This window comes from Scyliorhinus torazame, chromosome 1 (genome assembly GCF_047496885.1).
Source record: "Scyliorhinus torazame isolate Kashiwa2021f chromosome 1, sScyTor2.1, whole genome shotgun sequence".
NCBI classification, from domain to species: Eukaryota; Metazoa; Chordata; class Chondrichthyes; order Carcharhiniformes; family Scyliorhinidae; genus Scyliorhinus; species Scyliorhinus torazame.
The window spans coordinates 211,697,856-211,717,532 of record NC_092707.1 but is presented as its reverse complement, the minus strand read 5'-3'; the positions used below and the strand labels follow the sequence as shown (position 1 = coordinate 211,717,532).

The 19,677-nt window shown below is 50.5% G+C and overlaps 1 protein-coding gene across 2 annotated transcripts in view; it reads left to right on the top strand.

The window, feature by feature from the left end:
- col9a2 (procollagen, type IX, alpha 2) overlaps window positions 1-19,677 on the top strand; it is a 255,307-nt gene that overhangs the window by 221,589 nt on the left and 14,041 nt on the right. For both annotated transcript variants that reach the window (XM_072502259.1, XM_072502256.1), the window contains 3 exons: window positions 3,788-3,820; window positions 4,320-4,466; window positions 9,290-9,344. In XM_072502259.1, the coding sequence (XP_072358360.1) occupies window positions 3,788-3,820; window positions 4,320-4,466; window positions 9,290-9,344 (235 nt within the window). The remainder of the gene's footprint in view (window positions 1-3,787; window positions 3,821-4,319; window positions 4,467-9,289; window positions 9,345-19,677) is intronic.

Here is a 19,677-nt window from a genome sequence, read left to right as displayed (position 1 = left end):
ACCTAATGAACCTTCTTTGTACTAAAAATGATAATCGCTTATTGTCACAAGCAGGCTTCAACGAGGGCAGCACGGTAGCACAAGTGGATAGCACTGTGGCTTCACAGCGCCAGGATCCCAGGTTCAATTCCCCACTGGGTCACTGTCTGTGAGGAGTCTGCACGTTCTCTCAGTGTCTGCGTGGGTTTCCTCCGGGTGCTCCGGTTTCCTCCCACATTCCAAAGATGTGCAGGTTAGGTGGATTGGCCATGATAAATTGCCCTTAGTGACCAAAAAGGGTAGATGGGGTTATTGGGTTACGGGGATAGGGTGGAAATGAGGGCTTAATGTGGGTCGGTGCAGACTCGATGGGCCGAATGGCCTCCTTCTGCTGTATGTTCTATGAAGTTACTGTGAAAAGCCTCTAGTCGCCACATTCTGGCACCTGTTCAGGGAGGCCGGTACGGGAATTGAACCCGCGCTACTGGCCTTGTTCTGCATTCCAAGCCAGCTGTTTAGCCCACTGTGCTAAACCAGCCCCTCCAATGGCTGCCTCCAATGGCAGTATATCTTTCCTTAGATAAGGGGACCAAAACTGTTCACAGGTGCGGTTTAACTAGTGCCTTGTGTAGTTTAACTAGTGCCTTGTGTAGTTTAACTAGTGTCTTTTAACACGGTTTCCCTATTTTTATACTCCATTCCCTTTGAAATAAAGTCCAACGTTACATTTGCCTTCCCAATTACCTTCTGAATTTGCATGCTAACTCTTTGTGATTTATGCATGAGGTCCCCCAGGTTGCTCTGGGCTGCAGCTTTCTGCAGGCCTTCTCCATTTAAATAGTATTCAGCTCCTTTATTCTTCCTACCAAAGTGCATAACTTCACACTTTCCTACATTATAATCCATCTGCTAAGTTTTTGCGAGGGTCAGGGTCATCATCTTGAAACTGATCAGTTTCTATGCCTGTGACCTTTTTATTTTTCTCTTTATCAGAATAGTTACTCCCAAACTCCCATCCAATGAGGGACAGACGGTTAGAAAGGAATTGTTTCCCAGTGTAATAATCAAAAGACCCGTCCGGCAGACCCATATATCGGAACAATGCTCCACCAGGGAGCTGGAGGGAAGCAGTAAGTCCAATATCAAAACCCAGCTGAGAGAGCCCGTCTCCAACCCATAGACCCTTCTCCAACCCAAAGACCCCGTCTTCAGCCTAGAGACCCAGTCTTCAGCCCAGTGACCCTGTCTTCAGCCTAGAGACCCCGCCTTCAGCATAGAGACCCTGTCCTCAGCCCAGAGACCCCGTCTCCTACCCAAAGACCCCGCCTTCGGCCCGAAAATTCCATCAACAACCCAGAGACCCGTTCACCAACCTAGAGACCCTGTCACCGGCCCAGAGGCCCTGTCACCAGCACAGAGACCCTGGCACCAACCCAGAGGCCCTGTCACCAACCCAGGCGCCCTGTCACCAACCCAGGCGCCCTGTCACCAGCCCAGAGACCTCTTCATCAACCCAGAGGCCCTGTCACCAACCCAGGGGCTCTGGCACCAACCCAGAGACACTGTCACCAGCCCAGAGGCCCTGTCACCAGCCCAGAGGCCCTGTCACCAGCCCAGAGGCCCTGTCAACAGCCCAGAGGCCTTGGCACCAGCCCAGAAACCGTGTCACCAGCCCAGAGGGGTGCTGGGGCTGTTTAGCACAGGGCTAAATCGCTCGCTTTGAAAGCAGACCAAGGCAGGCCAGCAGCACGGTTCAATTCCCGTAACAGCCTCCCCGAACAGGCGCCGGAATGTGGCGACAAGGGGCTTTTCACAGTAACTTCATTTGAAGCCTACTTGTGACAATAAGCGATTTTCATTTCATTTCATTTCAGAGGCTCAGGCACCAGCCCAGAGACCCTGTAACCAGCACAGAGACCCTGTCACCAGCCCAGAGACTCTGGCACCAACCCAGAGACCATGACACCAGCCCATATACCCTGACACCAGCCCAGAGACTCTGGCACCAACCCAGAGACCGTGTCACCAGCCCAGAGACCCCATCACCAGGCCAGAGATCCTGTCACCAGCCCAGAGGCCCTATCACCAGCCTAGAGTCCCTGTCACCAGCCCAGAAGCTCTGGCACCAACCCAGAGACCGTGTCACCAGCCCAGACGCCCCATCACCAGGCCAGAGATCCTGTCACCAGCCCAGAGATCCTGTCACCAGCCCAGAGATCCTGTCACCAGCCCAGAGATCCTGTCACCAGCCCAGAGTCCCTGTCACCAGCCCAGAGTCCCTGTCACCAGCCCAGAGACTGTGTCACCAGCCCAGAGGCCCTGTCACCAGCCCAGAGGCCCTGTCACCAGCCCAGAGGCCGCATCACCAACCCAGAGACCCTGTAACTAGCACAGAGACCCTGTCACCAGCCCAGAGACTCTGGCACCAGCCCAGAGACCCTGTCACCAGCCCAGAGGCCCTGTCACCAGCCCAGAAACCGCATCTTCAGACCAGAGATCCCAGGCTGGATTCTCCGTTTCAGAGACTAAGTGCTGATGCTGGGACTAAATCGCTTGAGTTCTACGGCCCCAAAAGCGGCGCCGGTCCCAGAGCGATTCCGGACATCCGAGTGGGATAGCACAAGTGCGATGTGGAACTAGTGCAATTCCAACCAACATTGGCATGTGATTTGCCGGGGTCGGGATCGGCACTGGAGAGCCTGACAAGAAGGAGCTACATATCAGCACTCCACTCCGCACACACCCTCATCCCAGCCAGGAAGATAGCACTGGTTGCGCTGGAGCATGCCCATCCTGTTGATGGGACCAGGAGGTGTCTAGGGAGGGTGGCCTGAGGAGGCACCCTTACGACTGATGGTGCAAAGTTCACAATGGGCAGTCAACGGCATGCCCATTGACCCAACCCCATGGCCCATCTCTTGGCCACCCCGGCCCTGGTAGAAGACCCCGGCCAGCATCACAACTGTCAGCACACTGCAGTGATATTGGACACTTTTCGTTCCCCCTCTCTGTCCCTCAGCAGCCACGGCGCTTGTTTCCCTATTTTAAATACCACAAGTGAAACTCTCCATTGGTAATTCCTCCTCGCGGTGGCGGAGGCGGAGCATCGCGGGCGCCCGGGGAATGCCGGGTCGATCCCTTTCATAATATGCCAATGGCGTTTACTGTACACTTTGCATGCCCGTCCGGGGTGAGATATCGAATATATTTGCGCCGCTGCCGAGGCACCAGAGCATGGCATTCCATCAGGCGCCTGCGCTTCCTCGATTTCCGGCTGATACACGATTCTCCATCTGATCATGCCTCGCGATTCCAGTGTCGCTGGATGGAGAATCAGGCCCCTTGTCCCAGCCCAGAGACCCCGTCACCAGCCCAGAGACCCCACCTCCAGCCCAGAGATCCCACCTCCAGCTAAACGATCCCGTCTCGAGCCCAGAGACCCCGTCTAGAGACCCCCACCTCCAGCCCAAAGACCCCGTCCCCAGCCAGAGACCCGTGCCATGTTTAGACCTCAAATGCCAGAGAGAAGCCACATTGGCAGAGAGGAGATCCGCAATAAAATCTCTCCTCTCAAATACTCTGCGGCTGGGTTTGGGCCCTTTTGAAGGCTCAGGAAGACTGGGCCAAGCTGTCAAATTTCTCACAAATAAAACACAAAAACCAAACTCGGGACAGATGAGCAAAAAACTGACTCCTCTAAAACCCGAGGGGCTGTGTCCAGTCCAGCTGCACTTTGATGTCTATCTGTTTGGTATCTTTGTTAAATTGTTAAAATTGAGTTAAGAATATTTTCTGTCTATCCTCACAGGGAGACTCAGGGGAGCCCGGAGTGACAGGACAGGTCAGTCTGATTACAGTTTAAAGCCTTGGGTACTTTTCCAAAAACACATTTTATGGAATGTTAATATTTACCCTGATAATCTTTCAGGCGGGTTTACAAAGTCTCGCTCCCTGATTGTAACAAAGGTATGAGATCTTGTAGCTGTGAGGTTACTGCTGCATCACCTTATATTAGACGCCATATATCGTGGTAGCTGCTGTGTGGGATCCCGGTCAGTGAGTGCTGACTACTTGGCCATTGGAGGCATCACATATGTGGATGGTTGTTCCTTCCCCAATGTCCAATCAATGGCGACTCTGTCAGGGGTCAGGAGGGGATCTGCGTGTGTAGGGGTATGTTTGTACTGTGGGGAGATGAAAGTGGGTTGAGGGTTGGAAACGGGTGTGGGGAATGTATGGGGTGTTTGGAGGGTGTGCATGTGAATCGATGGGATGGGGGTGGCACCAGTTGTGCTGCTGACAGAGCCACGGGAGTCTAACTTTGCATTGTTCCCTTGCAGCAAGGTATAACTGGGGAGCCAGGGTATCGGGGTCCATCTGGTAACCCAGGAGAGCCCGGGGCACAGGGCCGGGTTGGATTGCCTGGTCCCCGAGGTCTCAACGGAGAGCGTGGTGTTACTGGAGCAACAGGCCGACAAGGAATCGCTGTAAGTATCTCCGCAGTGTTACATAGGCAGTGGTCTCCTCGCTAGAGTCTGCCGAGAGAGAGGGAACAGAGATTAGAGATCAAGTACAACAAGCACAAACCCCCCCCCCCCACCAACACACAAAATAAGATCACCGCGACCTCACTGTGCTACTTCTGAACCATGTGGAGGACAGTGAGAGACTTCAAGCGGTCATGGACAGTTTGGTGGAGAGGGCGGGCAGGTGGCAGATGAAATTGAATGCAGAGGAGTGTGAAGTGATTCATTTTGGCAGGAAGATTGAGTAAGACAATGTAAAGGGTACAATTCGAAAGGAGACTGGGGGCTGAGGAACTGGGGACATCTGCTAAAAACTGTTCAACGTGGTGGGACTGTTTGAGAACAGGCTGAAAAAGACGTAGGGAACTAGTGATGTTGATTTATGATGAACCTTTAAAAAACACTGGGCTAGATCCGCCGCCACTCACCGTCGGCAACGGAGTTCCCGATGCGGCAGAGAATCCAGCATCGGGAAAAAACAGGATGTCGCCTTCCGATTCTCTGGTTCCCCTGCTGAAAGCAGCATCGAGGTTAGCGCCTCGTGCCAGCGGGAGGAGGCAAATGGGTCAAAATGACTGATGTGAGTCCTATTAACGAGCTGGAAACCGGATTCTCCACATCTCCATGATTCACCGGCCTTCTGGGCCAAAATTCATGTGGCCGTGGATTGGAACCAGTATTTCCCAGCGTGGCCCTGACGTGATGGACCTCACGGTGGACCAAGGGGGTAAGAATTTAAGGTAGGTGCCACCCAATACCACCAGAGGGCCCCCTCTTCCCCACAATGAAAATCCTGTTCACCCCAGTGTTTGATGGGGACAGCGCAGAGGGAGCTTTACTCTGTATCTAACCCCGTGCTATACCTGTCCTGGGAGAGTTTGATGGGACAGTGTAGACGGAGCTTTACTCTGTATCTAACCCCATGCTGGACCTGTTCTGGGAGTGTTTGATGGGGACAGTGTAGAGGGAGCTTTACTCTGTATCTAACCCCGTGCTGTACCTGTCCTGGGAGTGTTTGATGGGGACAGTGTAGAGGGAGCTTTACTCTGTATCTAACCCTGTGCTGCACCTGTCCTGGAAGTGTTTGATGGGAACAGTGTCGAGGGAACTTTACTCTGTATCTAACCCCGTGCTCTACCTGTCCTGGGAGTGTTTGATGGGGACAGTGTAGACGGAGCTTTACTCTCTGTCTAACCCCGTGTTGTACCTGTCCTGGGAGTGTTTGATGGAGACAGTGTAGAGGGGTTTTTATTCTGTAAGTAACCCCGTGCTGTACCTGTCCTGGGAGTGTTTGATGGGGACAGTGTAGAGGGAGCTTTACTCTGTATCTAACCCTGTGCTGCACCTGTCCTGGAAGTGTTTGATGGGAACAGTGTCGAGGGAGCTTTACTCTGTATCTAACCCCGTGCTGTACCTATCCTGGGAGTGTTTGATGGGAACAGTGTCGAGGGAGCTTTACTCTGTATCTAACCCCGTGCTGTACCTGTCCTGGGAGTGTTTGATGGGGACAGTGTAGAGGGAGCTTTACTCTGTATCTAACCCCGTGCTGTACCTATCCTGGGAGTGTTTGATGGGAACAGTGTCGAGGGAGCTTTACTCTGTATCTAACCCCGTGCTGTACCTGTCCTGGGAGAGTTTGATGGGGACAGTGTAGAGGGAGCTTTACTCTGTATCTAACCCCGTGCTGTACCTGTCCTGGGAGTGTTTGATGGAGACAGTGTAGACGGAGCTTTACTCTGTATCTAACCCCATGCTGTACCTGTCTGGGAGTGTTTGATGGGGACAATGTAGAGGGAGCTTTACTCTGTATCTAACCCCGTGCTGTACCTGTCCTGGGAGTGTTTGATGGGGACAGTGTAGAGGGAGCTTTTCTCTGTATCTAACCCCATGCTGTACCTGTCCTGGGAGTGTTTGATGGGGACAGTGTAGAGGGAGCTTTACTCTGTATCTAACCCCGTGCTGTACCTGTCCTGGGAGTGTTTGATGGGGACAGTGTAGAGGGAGCTTTACTCTGTATCTAACCCCGTGCTGTACCTGTCCTGGGAGTGTTTGATGGGGACAGTGTAGAGGGAGCTTTACTCTGTATCTAACCCCGTGCTGTACCTGTCCTGGGAGTGTTTGATGGGGACAGTGTAGAGGGAGCTTTACTCTGTATCTAACCCCGTGCTGTACCTGTCCTGGGAGTGTTTGATGGGGACAGTGTGAGGGAGCATTTCTCTGTATCTAACCCCATGCTGTACCTGTCCTGGGAGTGTTTGATGGGGACAGTGTAGAGGGAGCTTTACTCTGTATCTAACCCCGTGCTGTACCTGTCCTGGGAGTGTTTGATGGGGACAGTGTAGAGGGAGCTTTACTCTGTATCTAACCCCGTGCTGTACCTGTCCTGGGAGTGTTTGATGGGGACAGTGTAGAGGGAGCTTTTCTCTGTATCTAACCCCATGCTGTACCTGTCCTGGGAGTGTTTGATGGGGACAGTGTAGAGGGAGCTTTACTCTGTATCTAACCCCATGCTGTACCTGTCCTGGGAGTGTTTGATGGGGACAGTGTGAGGGAGCTTTACTCTGTATCAACCCCGTGCTGCACCTGTCCTGGGAGTGTTTGATGGGGACAGTGTAGAGGGAGCTTTACTCTGTATCTAACCCCGTGCTGTACCTGTCCTGGGAGTGTTTGATGGGGACAGTTTAGACGGAGCTTTACTCTGTGTCTAACCCCATGCTGTACCTGTCCTGGGAGTGTTTGATGGGGACAGTGTGAGGGAGCTTTACTCTGTATCTAACCCCATGCTGGACCTGTCCTGGGAATGTTTGATGGGGACAGTGTAGAGTGAGCTTTACTCTGTATCTAACCCCATGCTGTACCTGTCCTGGGAGTGTTTGATGGGGACAGTGTAGAGGGAGCTTTACTCTGTATCTAACCCCGTGCTGTACCTGTCCTGGGAGTGTTTGATGGGGACAGTGTGAGGGAGCTTTACTCTGTATCTAACCCCGTGCTGTACCTGTCCTGGGAGTGTTTGATGGGGACAGTGTAGAGGGAGCATTTCTCTGTATCTAACCCCATGCTGTACCTGTCCTGGGAGTGTTTGATGGGGACAGTTTAGACGGAGCTTTACTCTGTGTCTAACCCCATGCTGGACCTGTCCTGGGAATGTTTGATGGGGACAGTGTAGAGGGAGCTTTACTCTGTGTCTAACCCCATGCTGTACCTGTCCTGGGAGTGTTTGATGGGGACAGTGTAGAGGGAGCTTTACTCTGTATCTAACCCCATGCTGTACCTGTCCTGGGAGTGTTTGATGGAGACCGTGTAGAGGGAGCTTTACTCTGTGTCTAACCCCATGCTGTACCTGTCCTGGGAGTGTTTGATGGGGACAGTGTAGAGGGATTTTTATTCTGTATTTTAAGTAATGAGCTGAAGCTTTCTAGCAATCTGATCATCTGCTGAGACAGACGCGGTTGTGAATGTTTCCAATTGTGTAAGCTGTGTGTCTTTAAGAACACAGGTTAAACTGGCTTGTTCTGACCATTAAACTGCCCAGTGGGTGAGCTGCTTTACAACTCACTGATCTAAAATATTTTAGGAAATGTTTCTATTCCACACCCATCATCTGCAGGATCCAGGCGAGAATGTACTGGGCTACTTAGCTCCACCCCCTCAACCGATAAGTCTGTGGTCAACCCACTCCGCCAAAACCCAGCTGCCCCGCAACAATATAATCCTGAAGCAACAGCCACTGTTTCCGAGTGGGAGTCTGCCCCCATCTGGGAGGAGGACCCAGCCGCAGGGAACCATTGGCCAATCTGATTGGCTGCAGCTCTGTTGTCCCACCAGCGCCCGGTTAACATGGTGGTCATTGCTGGGACTACAGGCAGTCTGCAGAGAAGCAGTGTCCTGGATCCTGCTCCTCAGGCTAGGGTGGGGTTTTCAAATGGTCCTGCCTGGCCGTAAACTGCAAGGGAGGGGGGCGGATGTGTGAGGGGACTAGGTTTTAGAGTCTAGTATGGGAAAGTCTTCAAAGAGTGGGCATGTTCTTGTAGGGGGGTGGGGGGGGGGGGGGGGGGTGACGCTTGTCGGTATGGAGCACGCCCCAAAGGAACTGCTGCCAAACCCCCACCCCAGCCCCATCACTTCCTGCCCAACAGCAGCTAGTACAGTGAAAGCTGCTGGCCTGGACACCTCATTCCGTCTTCCCTTCCTGCACAAAGATGAAATGAGGCCCTTCAATGGCCTTAATTGGCCACATAGCGGTGTCGATCGGCTGGGGGGGCTGCCTCATGCACCGTAAAATGAGAGACACCGTAAAATGAGGTTGAACAGGAAGGCTATGGGCAAGTCCCATATTTTATTTTACAAACGTCGCCATCATAAAATACAATGGCGGGGGGTGAGGGTGCTAAAATCTAACCCCATGTTCCTGGATTATCACAAGTGGTTGCAATGTCATTAACGGCCAGTTGGGGGTGATGCAGAGCTTCTTTTTGATACACTGTGTCAACAGTGCCACCAAGAGCCTGACTGAGGTACTGCATCTGAAGTGTCACTGCAGAAACCAAATAAACTCTCATTATATGGGACGGTTTCTTTTGAATTACAAAACTGAAAACAACGTGCAAATAAAATCTTATTTATTCATGACAAGGAAATGTAAATATTGTGCAGTATAGTTATCTCCTCAGTATAACAGCATAGGGTTGTGAGCGAGCTCTGATTATAAAGGCAGGGTGGGTTACACCCTGATCTCCTCACTCCAGGAGTACGAGGCTCTCACCCATTTCTCTACCTTTCCACAGGGGCGGGATGCAGGAGATCAGCATATTGTTGAGGTTGTCCTGAAAATGATGCAAGGTCAGTGCTGAGAGTTCATCATATAAAATAGTTTGAAAAGGCACTGTGCATTAATGAACATTGCCACTGATTGCCAGTATGTTTTTGTTAGTGTGTCTCTGTCAGTGTGTGTCTCTGTCAGTGTGTGTCTCTGTCAGTGTGTGTCTCTGTCAGTGTGTGTCTCTAACAGTGTGTCTCTCTAACAGTGTGTCTCTCTAACAGTGTGTCTCTGTCAGTGTTTGTATCTGCACACACTGACAGATACAAACACTGACAGAGAGACACACTCACAGAGACACACACTGTCAATGTGTGTCTCTATCAGTGTGTCTCTCAGTAAGTGTTTCTCAGTCAGTGTGTGTCGCTCTGTCAGTGTGTATATGTCTGTCAGTGTGTATATGTCTGTCAGTGTGTATGTATCTCTGTCAGTGTGTATCTCTGTCAATGTGTGTCTCTGTCACTGTGTGTCTCTCTGTCGGTATGTGTGTCTGTCAGTGTGTGTCTCTCTGTCAGTGTGTGTCTCTCTGTCAGTGTGTGTCTCTCTGTCAGTGTGTGTCTCTCTGTCAGTGTGTTGGTCACTGTCAGTGTGTGCATCTCTGTGTGTCTCTCTGACAGTGTGTCTCTCTATCAGTATGTGTCTCTCTGTCAGTGTGTGTGTCTCTGTCATTGGGTGTGTCTCTGTCATTGGGTGTGTCTCTGTCATTGGGTGTCTGTCAGTGTGTCTCTCTGTCAGTGTGTGTCTGTCTGTCAGTGTGTGTGTCACCGTCAGTGTGTCTCTGTCAGTGTGTCTCTGTCAGTGTGTCTCTGTCAGTGTGTCTCTGTCAGTGTGTCTCTCTGTCAGTGTGTGTGTCACCACCAGTGTGTCACCGTCAGTGTGTCTCTCTGTCAGTGTGTGTGTCACCGTCAGTGTGTTTCTGTCAGTGTGTCTCTCTGTCTGTGTGTGTGTCTCTCTGTCAGTGTGTGTGTCTCTGTCCGTCTCTCTGTCTGTGTCTCTTTGTCAATGCGTGTCTCTGTCAGTGTGTCTGTGTCTCTCTGTGTGCCTGTGTGTGTGTGTGTGTGTCAGTGTCGCAATTCAAACTTCTTTTGATTTTGCTGCCTCGTTTCCGCAGGCACCAATTGTTTGGCCCACGCCCTCACCTCATGCTTTGGCCCAGACCCTCACTCACACTCTGGCTGTTCCCCAAGCCTGGACCTAATCCCTCCTGCATTATGGGGATGGACACTGAATTGGACTTGTTTTCAGACAACTGGGTCAGCAATCCAGTGTCAGGTCTGGCTAGATCAATTCTAACACTATTGCATCCTGCTTTTCTCTGCTGGAACTGCTGACTATTAGTGCCTCGTTCTGGAATGCAAAGATAACCTCTGGTTCCTTTTCCCTCCTGCAAACTATTTCCTTAAACCCTCTCTCCTGTACTAGTCACCCTCATCTCCAACAAGTGTGAGGAGCTTTGTTGTTAAGCCCAACATATTGTTATCAGCTGTCGCTGTGCCCCTACCACTAGGCCCAGTAGACCAAACCTCCCCTAAAGTTCCCCTGAACTCCCATCTTTCCAGACTTTCTCTCCCATCCCCTGTCTTGTCCTCTCTGAGTTCATCCTGTCCATGAGATCCACCTTCTGCTGCCTTGACCCTATTATCATTAAACTGCTGATCATCCAAACTTCCCCTCCTGGTGCCTATGTTAACTGATATTGTGAACGGCTGTCTCTCTTCAGATATTGCCCCACTGTCTTCCAAATCGACCCTCTCCTCCAAAGAAACAACTCTTGGCCCCACTGACCTTTTAAACTACCGCCCCATTTCCAACCTCCCTTTCCTCCCCAAAGCCTTTAAGCATCTCCCAAATCCCAGAACCCAGGGCGGGATTCTCCCATCTGAAGGCAGAGTGTTGACGACGTTGTAAAAACTGGAGAGTTTAACGACAGCGTCATCGGACCGCTATGTGTAGCGATCCTCTGACCTATAAGGGCCCAGCACGGCACTGGAGCGACCCACGCCGCTCCAGCTGCCGATACCGGCCTCAAATGGGCGGCGCGGGTCTGTACATGCACACTGCGACTGGCGCGAATGTGCGCATGCGCGGTAGCTCCCTTCTCCGCGCCGGCCCCGACACAACATGGCCGGCGTGGAGCAAAAGAGGCCCCCACCATGAGAGGCCGCCCACCGATCGGTATGCCCGATCGTGGGCCAGGCCACGGTGGGGGACCCACCCCCGATGCCGAGGTCCCGCCGGGGAAGACCAGATGTGAACGGCGCCGGCGGGACTCGGGCTTTTCTGGGCGGCCACTCGGCCCATCCTGGGCGGAGAATCGCTGGGGGGGGGGCGCATAGAGCGGCCCCCGACCGGCACCAATGGCGGCGTGTCTCTGCTCACCGGAGAATCGGCGGACCAGCGTCAGAGCGGCGTCGCGCGATTCGCTCCCGGCCCAGCGATTCTCCGGCCCGGCGTGGGCTGAGAGAATCCCTTTTGAGTCCGTCCAATCAGGTTCCTGCTCCAGCCTCAGTACAGAAATGGCTCTTATCAAAGTCACAAACAACATCCTGTGTGACAGTGAGAAAGGTAAACTTTCTCGAGCTGCCTGCAGCCTTTAACACGAAGGCCTCACCTTCCTCCTCCATCACCTCTCCAGTGCTGTCCAGCTGGGTGGGAATGCTCACACCTGTGTCCATTCTTATCTGTCTAATCATAGCCAGAGAATCACTTTCACTGGCTTTTCTTCCCACCTGGCACTGCTACCTCTGTTATTCCCGAAGGATCTATTCTTTTCTCGAACTGCATACTGCCCCTTGGTGACATCGTCCAAAACTATAGTGTGAATTTGTGCCCAGCTCCACCTCACCACCATCTCCCTTGACAGTTACACTGCTTATCTGACATCCTGGACTGGTTATTCACAAAGGCTCCACCTCCTCAACCTGATCCTCAGGTTAAATCACCACCAGTCAGCTCTCCAGTCAGGGGAAAGCAGCCTATGGTCATCTGGGACTATGGATGAGGACAAATAATAATAATAAATTTATTAGTGTCACAAGTAGGCTTACATTAACACTGCAATGAAGTTACTGTGAAAAGCCCCTAGTCGCCACATTCCGGCACCTGTTCGGGTACACAGAGGGTGAATTCAGATTGTCCAATTCACCTAACAAGCACTTCTTTCGGGAGTTGTGGGAGGAAACCGGAGCACCCGGAGGAAACCCACACAGGCACAGGGAGAACATGCAGACTCCGCACAGACAGTGACCCAAGCCGGCAATCGAACCTGGGACACTGGAGCTGTGGAGCAACAGTGCTAACAACTGTGCTACCGTGCTGCCCAAATGTCTTCCAATTAAATATTGGGAAGTCTCCATCCCTCTTCCTGGGCAACAGTCTGAGACTAAACCACATTAGACTTCTTGCTGAGCTTCCAACCTCATATTGGAGCCATCACTGACCCTCTGTAACGTTGCCTGCCTTTGTCCCTGTCTCGGCCAATCAGCTGCTGAAACCCTCATCCATTCCATTATTATCTCCAGACTTGACCGTTCTAACACACTCCTGGCTGCTTTCCACATTCTATCCTCTGAAAACTGGAGATCATCCAAGACTCTACTCCCTGTGTCTTGATTCCCAATCAGTCTCATTCCCTATCACCCTGTGCTCGCTGACCTACACTGGCTCACAGTTAAGCTTATAAAATTCCCATCCTTTCTTTTCAAATTAGATTTATTGTCACGTGTACCGAGGTGCAGTGAAAAGTATAGTTCTACGTACAGTCCAGGCAGACATTCCATACATGAGAAAACATAGGATATACGATAAATATCCAAAGTAAAAACATAGACGTAGACATTGGGTGAAGCAAATGGAGTGTAGTGCTACTCAGTAGAGATGATGTGTGAAGAGATCAGATCAGTCCATTTCGGAGTCTGGTAACAGCGGGGAAGAAGCTGTTATTGAATCTGTTTGTGCATGTTCTCAGACTTTTGTATCCCTTGCCCGATGGAAGAAGTTGGAAGAATGAGTAAGCCGGGTGGGAGAAGGCTCTGATTATGCTGCCCGCTTTCCCAAAGGAGGTGTAGACAGAGTCAATGGATGGGAGGTGGGTTCATCTGATGGACTGGGCTGTGTTCACGACTCTCTGTAGTTTCTTACGGTCTTGGGCTGAGCAGTTGCCAGATAGGGTTCTTTCTATGGTGCATCTGTAAAAATTATTACAAGTCAATGTGGACATGCCGAATTTCCTTAGTTTCCTGAGGAAGTATAGGCGCTGTTGTGCTTTCTTGGTTGTAGCGTCAATGATGGACCAGGACAAATTGTTGAAATCCCTCCATGGCCTCGCCCCTCCCTATCTCTGATCTCCTCCACCCCCACAACCCTCAGAGATATCTAATTCAGCCTCTTGTGCATTCCTGATCATAATCACTCCACCACTGCTGGTCCTACCTTCAGTTTGCTCAGCCCTGAGATCTGGAATTCCCTCCCGACATCTCTCCACCTCTATCACGCTTTCTTTCTTTAAGTAACTTCTTAAAATCCACCTCTTTGATCAGGCTTTTCATCAGGTTACCTAATGTCGCCTTATCTGGCTCAATGACCTACCTTGTTTGATAATGCTCCTGTGAAGCCCCTTGGGACATTTTATTACTGTACGTTAAAGATGCTATATAAATATATCTTGTTGTTGTGCTCAGCAAGGGCCACATCTCATTGCGTTTCGAGCTCGACACAGCACTAGGTGCTGTCATTGGCTCCGCCTTTGCGCTCGCTTCCGTTGCCATGCGTTCTCCACTCACACAGCAGGCCCTGTTACCCATCCCCAGAATTCTCCTGCCACCCCATGTTCTCCCTCTGCTCTCTTACCCTCTCTCAATCCTTTTAATTGAGAACCAGCTATGTGTCATGGGCGACATCAATTTATCTGATTCCCTTACTCACTCTAACCTGTCTCCTTCAGAATTTTCAGCACTCAGTTCTCTCACGTCCAACTCTAACATTGTCATCAAAACTTCTGCTCTTCTTGTCTGGCCTACCAGCCTCTACCCAGCAGAGTCCGAACATCAACTCTCTGACACATCCTCCCAGCCCTAGACCATGATCCCACCCCCTCATTAAACAGCAAGCCGTCATCTTGGGAAAATCCCAAGGCTTTTTACACGTACATAAAAAGCAAAGGGTAGCCAGGGAAAGGGTTGGCCCACTGAAGGATAGGCAAGGGAATCTATGTGTGGAGCCAGAGGAAATGGGCAAGGTACTAAATGAATACTTTGCATCAGTATTCACCAAAGAGAAGAAATTGGTAGATGTTGAGTCTGGAGAAGGGTGTATAGATAGCCTGGGTCACATTGAGATCCAAAAAGACGAGGTGTTGGGTGTCTTAAAAAATATTAAGGTAGATAAGTCCCCAGTGCCTGATGGGATCTACCCCAGAATACTGAAGGAGGCTGGAGAGGAAATTGCTGAGGCCTTGACAGAAATCTTTGGATCCTCACTGTCTTCAGGTGATGTCCCGGAGGACTGGAGAATAGCCAATGTTGTTCCTCTGTTTAAGAAGGGTAGCAAGGATAATCCAGGGAACTACAGGCCGGTGAGCCTTACTTCAGTGGTAGGGAAATTACTGGAGAGAATTCTTCGAGACAGGATCTACTCCCATTTGGAAGCAAATGAGTAGCAATGGAAGGATGCTTTTCTAATTGGAGGGCTGTGACCAGTGGTGTTCCACAGGGATCAGTGCTGGGACCTTTGCTGTTTGTAGTATATATAAATGATTTGGAGGAAAATGTAACTGGTCTGATTAGTAAGTTTGCAGACGACACAAAGGTTGGTGGAATTGCGGATAGCGATGAGGACTGCCAGAGGATACAGCAGGGTTTAGATTGTTTGGAGACTTGGGCGGAGAGATGGCAGATGGAGTTTAATCCAGACAAATGTGAGGTAATGCATTTTGGAAGGTCTAATGCAGGTCGGGAATATACAGTGAATGGTAGAACCCTCAAGAGTTTTGAAAGTCAAAGAGATCTAGGAGTACAGGTCCACAGGTCACTGAAAGGGGCAACTCAGGTGGAGAAGGTAGTCAAGAAGGCATACGGCATGCTTGCCTTCATTGGTCAGAGCATTGAGTATAAGAATTGGCAAGTCATGTTGCAGCTGTATAGAACCTTAGTTAGGCCACACTTGGAGTATAGTGTTCAATTCTGGTCGCCACACTACCAGAAGGATGTGGAGGCTTTAGAGAGGGTGCAGAAGAGATTTACCAGAATGTTGCCTGGTATGGAGGGCATTAGCTATGAGGAGCGGTTGAATAAACTCGGTTTGTTCTCACTGGAACGAAGGAGGTTGAGGGGCGACCTGATAGAGGTCTACAAAATTATGAGGGGCATAGACAGAGTGGATAGTAAGAGGCTTTTCCCCGGGGTAGAGGGGTCAATTACTAGGGGGCATAGGTTTAAGGTGAGAGGGGCAAGGTTTAGAGTAGATGTACGAGGCAAGATTTTTACGCAGAGGGTAGTGGGTGCCTGGAACTCGCTACCGGAGGAGGTGGTGGAAGCAGGGACGATAGTGACATTTAAGGGGCATCTTGACAACTACATGAATAGGATGGGAATAGAGGGATACGGACCCAGGAAGTGTAGAAGATTGTAGTTGAGTCGGGCAGCATGGTCGGCACGGGCTTGGAGGGCCGAAGGGCCTGTTCCTGTGCTGTACATTTCTTTGTTCTTTGTTGTTATCTCCAGGACTGTCACTGAGCTCGTCTCCTCTGTAGATCTTCCCTTCACAGCCTTTAATTCTCATAATCCCCCAACCACGCACAACCCCTTCTACCTCCTTCCAAAAATCTACAAACAGCACTGACCTGGTAGACACATTATTTCAGCCTGTTCCTACCCCTCCCTAACTCAACTTTATTTCTATCTCAACGTTATTTCTTCTCCTCTTGTCTATTCCCGTTCTACTTACATTCATAATTCCTCCTCCACCCTCTTCATAAGACCATAAGACATGGGAGCGGAAGTAAGGCCATTCGGCCCATCGAGTCCACTCCACCATTCAATCATGGCTGATTTCAACTCCATTTACCCGCTCTCTCTTCATAGCCCTTAATTCCTCGAGAAATCAAGAATTTATCAACTTCTGTCTTAAAGACACTCAACGTCCCGGCCTCCACCGTCCTCTGTGGCAATGAATTCCACAGACCCACCACTCTCTGGCTGAAGAAATTTCTCCTCATCTCTGTTCTAAAGTGACTCCCTTTTATTCTAAGGCTGTGCCCCCGGGTCCTAGTCTCCCCTGCTAATGGAAACAACTTCCCTACATCCACCCTATCTAAGCCATTCATTATCTTGTAAGTTTCTATTAGATCTCCCCTCAACCTCCTAAACTCCAATGAATATAATCCCAGGATCCTCAGACGTTCATCGTATGTTAGGCCTACCATTCCTGGGATCATCCGTGTGAATCTCCGCTGGACCCGCTCCAGTGCCAGTATGTCCTTCCTGAGGTGTGGGGCCCAAAATTGCTCACAGTATTCTAAATGGGGCCTAACTAATGCTTTATAAAGCTTCAGAAGTACATCCCTGCTTTTATATTCCAAGCCTCTTGAGATGAATGACAACATTTCATTTGCTTTCTTAATTACGGACTCAACCTGCAAGTTTACCTTTAGAGAATCCTGGACTAGGACTTCCAAGTCCCTTTGCACTTCAGCATTATGAATTTTGTCACCGTTTAGAAAATAGTCCACGCCTCTATTCTTTTTTCCAAAGTGCAAGACCTCGCACTTGCCCACGTTGAATTTCATCAGCCATTTCTTGGACCACTCTCCTAAACTGTCTAAATCTTTCTGCAGCCTCCCCACCTCCTCAATACTACCTGCCCCTCCACCTATCTTTGTATCATCGGCAAACTTAGCCAGAATGCCCCCAGTCCCGTCATCTAGATCGTTAATATATAAAGAGAACAGCTGTGGCCCCAACACTGAACCCTGCGGGACACCACTCGTCACCGGTTGCATTCGGAAAGAACCTTTTATCCCAACTCTCTGCCTTCTGCCTGACAGCCAATCGTCAATCCATGTTAGTACCTTACCTCAAATACCATGGGCCCTTATTTTACTCAGCAGTCTCCCGTGAGGCACCTTATCAAAGGCCTTTTGGAAGTCAAGAACCTTCAACTTTAAAGGTTACCCGTTTCTTGTCCATAACCATCGCTTCTTCACCATGGATGGCCAATCTCTCTACCCTCCAGCCTTACCAGGAAGGTCTGGGAGCTCTCTGCTTCATCCCACCCACCACCAACTGACTGAACTTGTTTTCACATTGAACAATTTCTACACTCACCTACTCTGGGTACCTGTTTGGCTTCTAGCTTTGCCTGTCTAGTCCTGGGATATGTGGAACATTTCCCTTTTCTAGTCCTACACGGGTCCCATTATCTGGGATGTTGATGGCTGTATCAGTCTCTCTTCCTGCTCTTAATGGGAGACTCGGTGCCAAAGTGGTTAGCACTGCTGCCTCACAGCTCCAGGTCCCGGGTTCAATTCCGGCCTCGGGTCACTGTCTTTGTGGAGTTTGTACATTCTCCCTGTGTCTGTGTGGGTTTCCTCCGGGTGCTCCGGTTTCCTCCCACAGTCCAAAAATGTTCAGATTAGATGGGATTATAGGGATAGGGTGGGGGCGTGGGCCTAGGTAGGATGCTCTTTCAGACTCGATGGGCTGAATAGCCCACCAGGCAGGAGGTGGTGGAAGCAGGGGCGATAGTGACATTTAAGGGGCATCTTGACAAATACATGAATAGGATGGGAATAGAGGGATACAGACCCAGGAAGTGTAGAAGATTGTAGTTTAGTCGGGCAGCATGGTCGGCACGGGCTTGGAGGGCCGAAGGGCCTGTTCCTGTGCTGTACTTTTCTTTGTTCTTTGTTCTGCACAGTCAGGATTTGACAAATCTAAATACCTCATCATGCACTGGAAAATTCCATCAATTTTGCTTCCAATTTCACCTATCTCTCACCTTCACCAACTCTTCCCCTTCTCGACCTCTGTCTCCATTTCTGGGCTATCCACAAATATCCACTATAAACCCCTGGACTCCTACAAATACAAATACCTTGCGCTCTCTAAGGACCTGATTCCATTCTCCAAGTTTCTCTTTCTTCATAGAATCCCTACATTATTTGATGATGCAGTTTTCCACACTGCACACCCAGCATGTCTTCCTTTCTCCCCACTGCCCACCCCTCACATAGCCCTGCTTCTCCTCACATACCCCCCTCATATACCTCCCATCCCCCCACACACCCCTACACCCCTTCGCATACCCCCACACCCCCTTCACATATCCCCACACTCACCCACATACTGTCATACCCTCACATACCCCCACCCTCATATACCTCCACACCACCCTCAAATACTCCCGCTGCGCATTTCCTCACATACCCCCACAACCCCTCACATACCTGTGCTGCCCAGCACTCTCACATACCCCTACACCCCACGTCACATACCCCTGCACCCCCCTCACAAACCCCCACACTCTGTCCACCCCCACATATTCCGCCCACTCACATACAATCATTACCTCTCACACAGCCCCTCCCCCATGCCCCTGATTTGACAGAACCCGCGAACATGTTCACCCCATTTCCCGTAACCTTTGCTCTCACCCCTTCCTCACCCTGCCAGAAACACGATCAGCCCCCTTAACCTCATTTTCCACCCCACCAGCTTTTGTGTTCAACAGATCATCCTTCATAATTTCCCACACCTCCGGCGTGATGCCACCAACAAAAACATTTTCCCTCCCCTTTCAGGGACTGTTCCTTCCTTGAGACAGTGGTGTCCACTTCTCAATCACTTTTCCATGCAGGATTCCCTTTGTCTTCCTCTCTTCACACCATCCAAAGCCCCAAACATTCCTTCCAAGTGAAAGGGCGATTTACAGGCAGTCCACGGACCTACGACACAGTTGATTCCTGAAAGCCACATTATAAGTAGAAATGTTGGAAGTCAGAATCAATGTTCTCGTTGGAGCAATGGTACAAATGGGGGATTGGTTCCTGAGCCAAGGCTGGGAATCCCTCATGTGACACCCAGTGATGTTAAATGCTCTCAACTCTCGTCTTGTCAAATCCCGAGGGTGACTGTTGATACCAGCAAGCCTTAGCACAAGTCCCTCGATTAACGTGGTAGATACAACAAAGCCGTTGATCATTGCCAGTTGCCTGTTTAACCTTGAACTTCTGTGAGACACAGAACATTTTAAATACATTTAAAACACAGCAGCTGTGCCAAACATTTCAAACAGAATAAAACATTTGTTTCTAACCTAATGAGGATGGGTCGACCTGTGCAGTCAGTCATACAGGTGGGC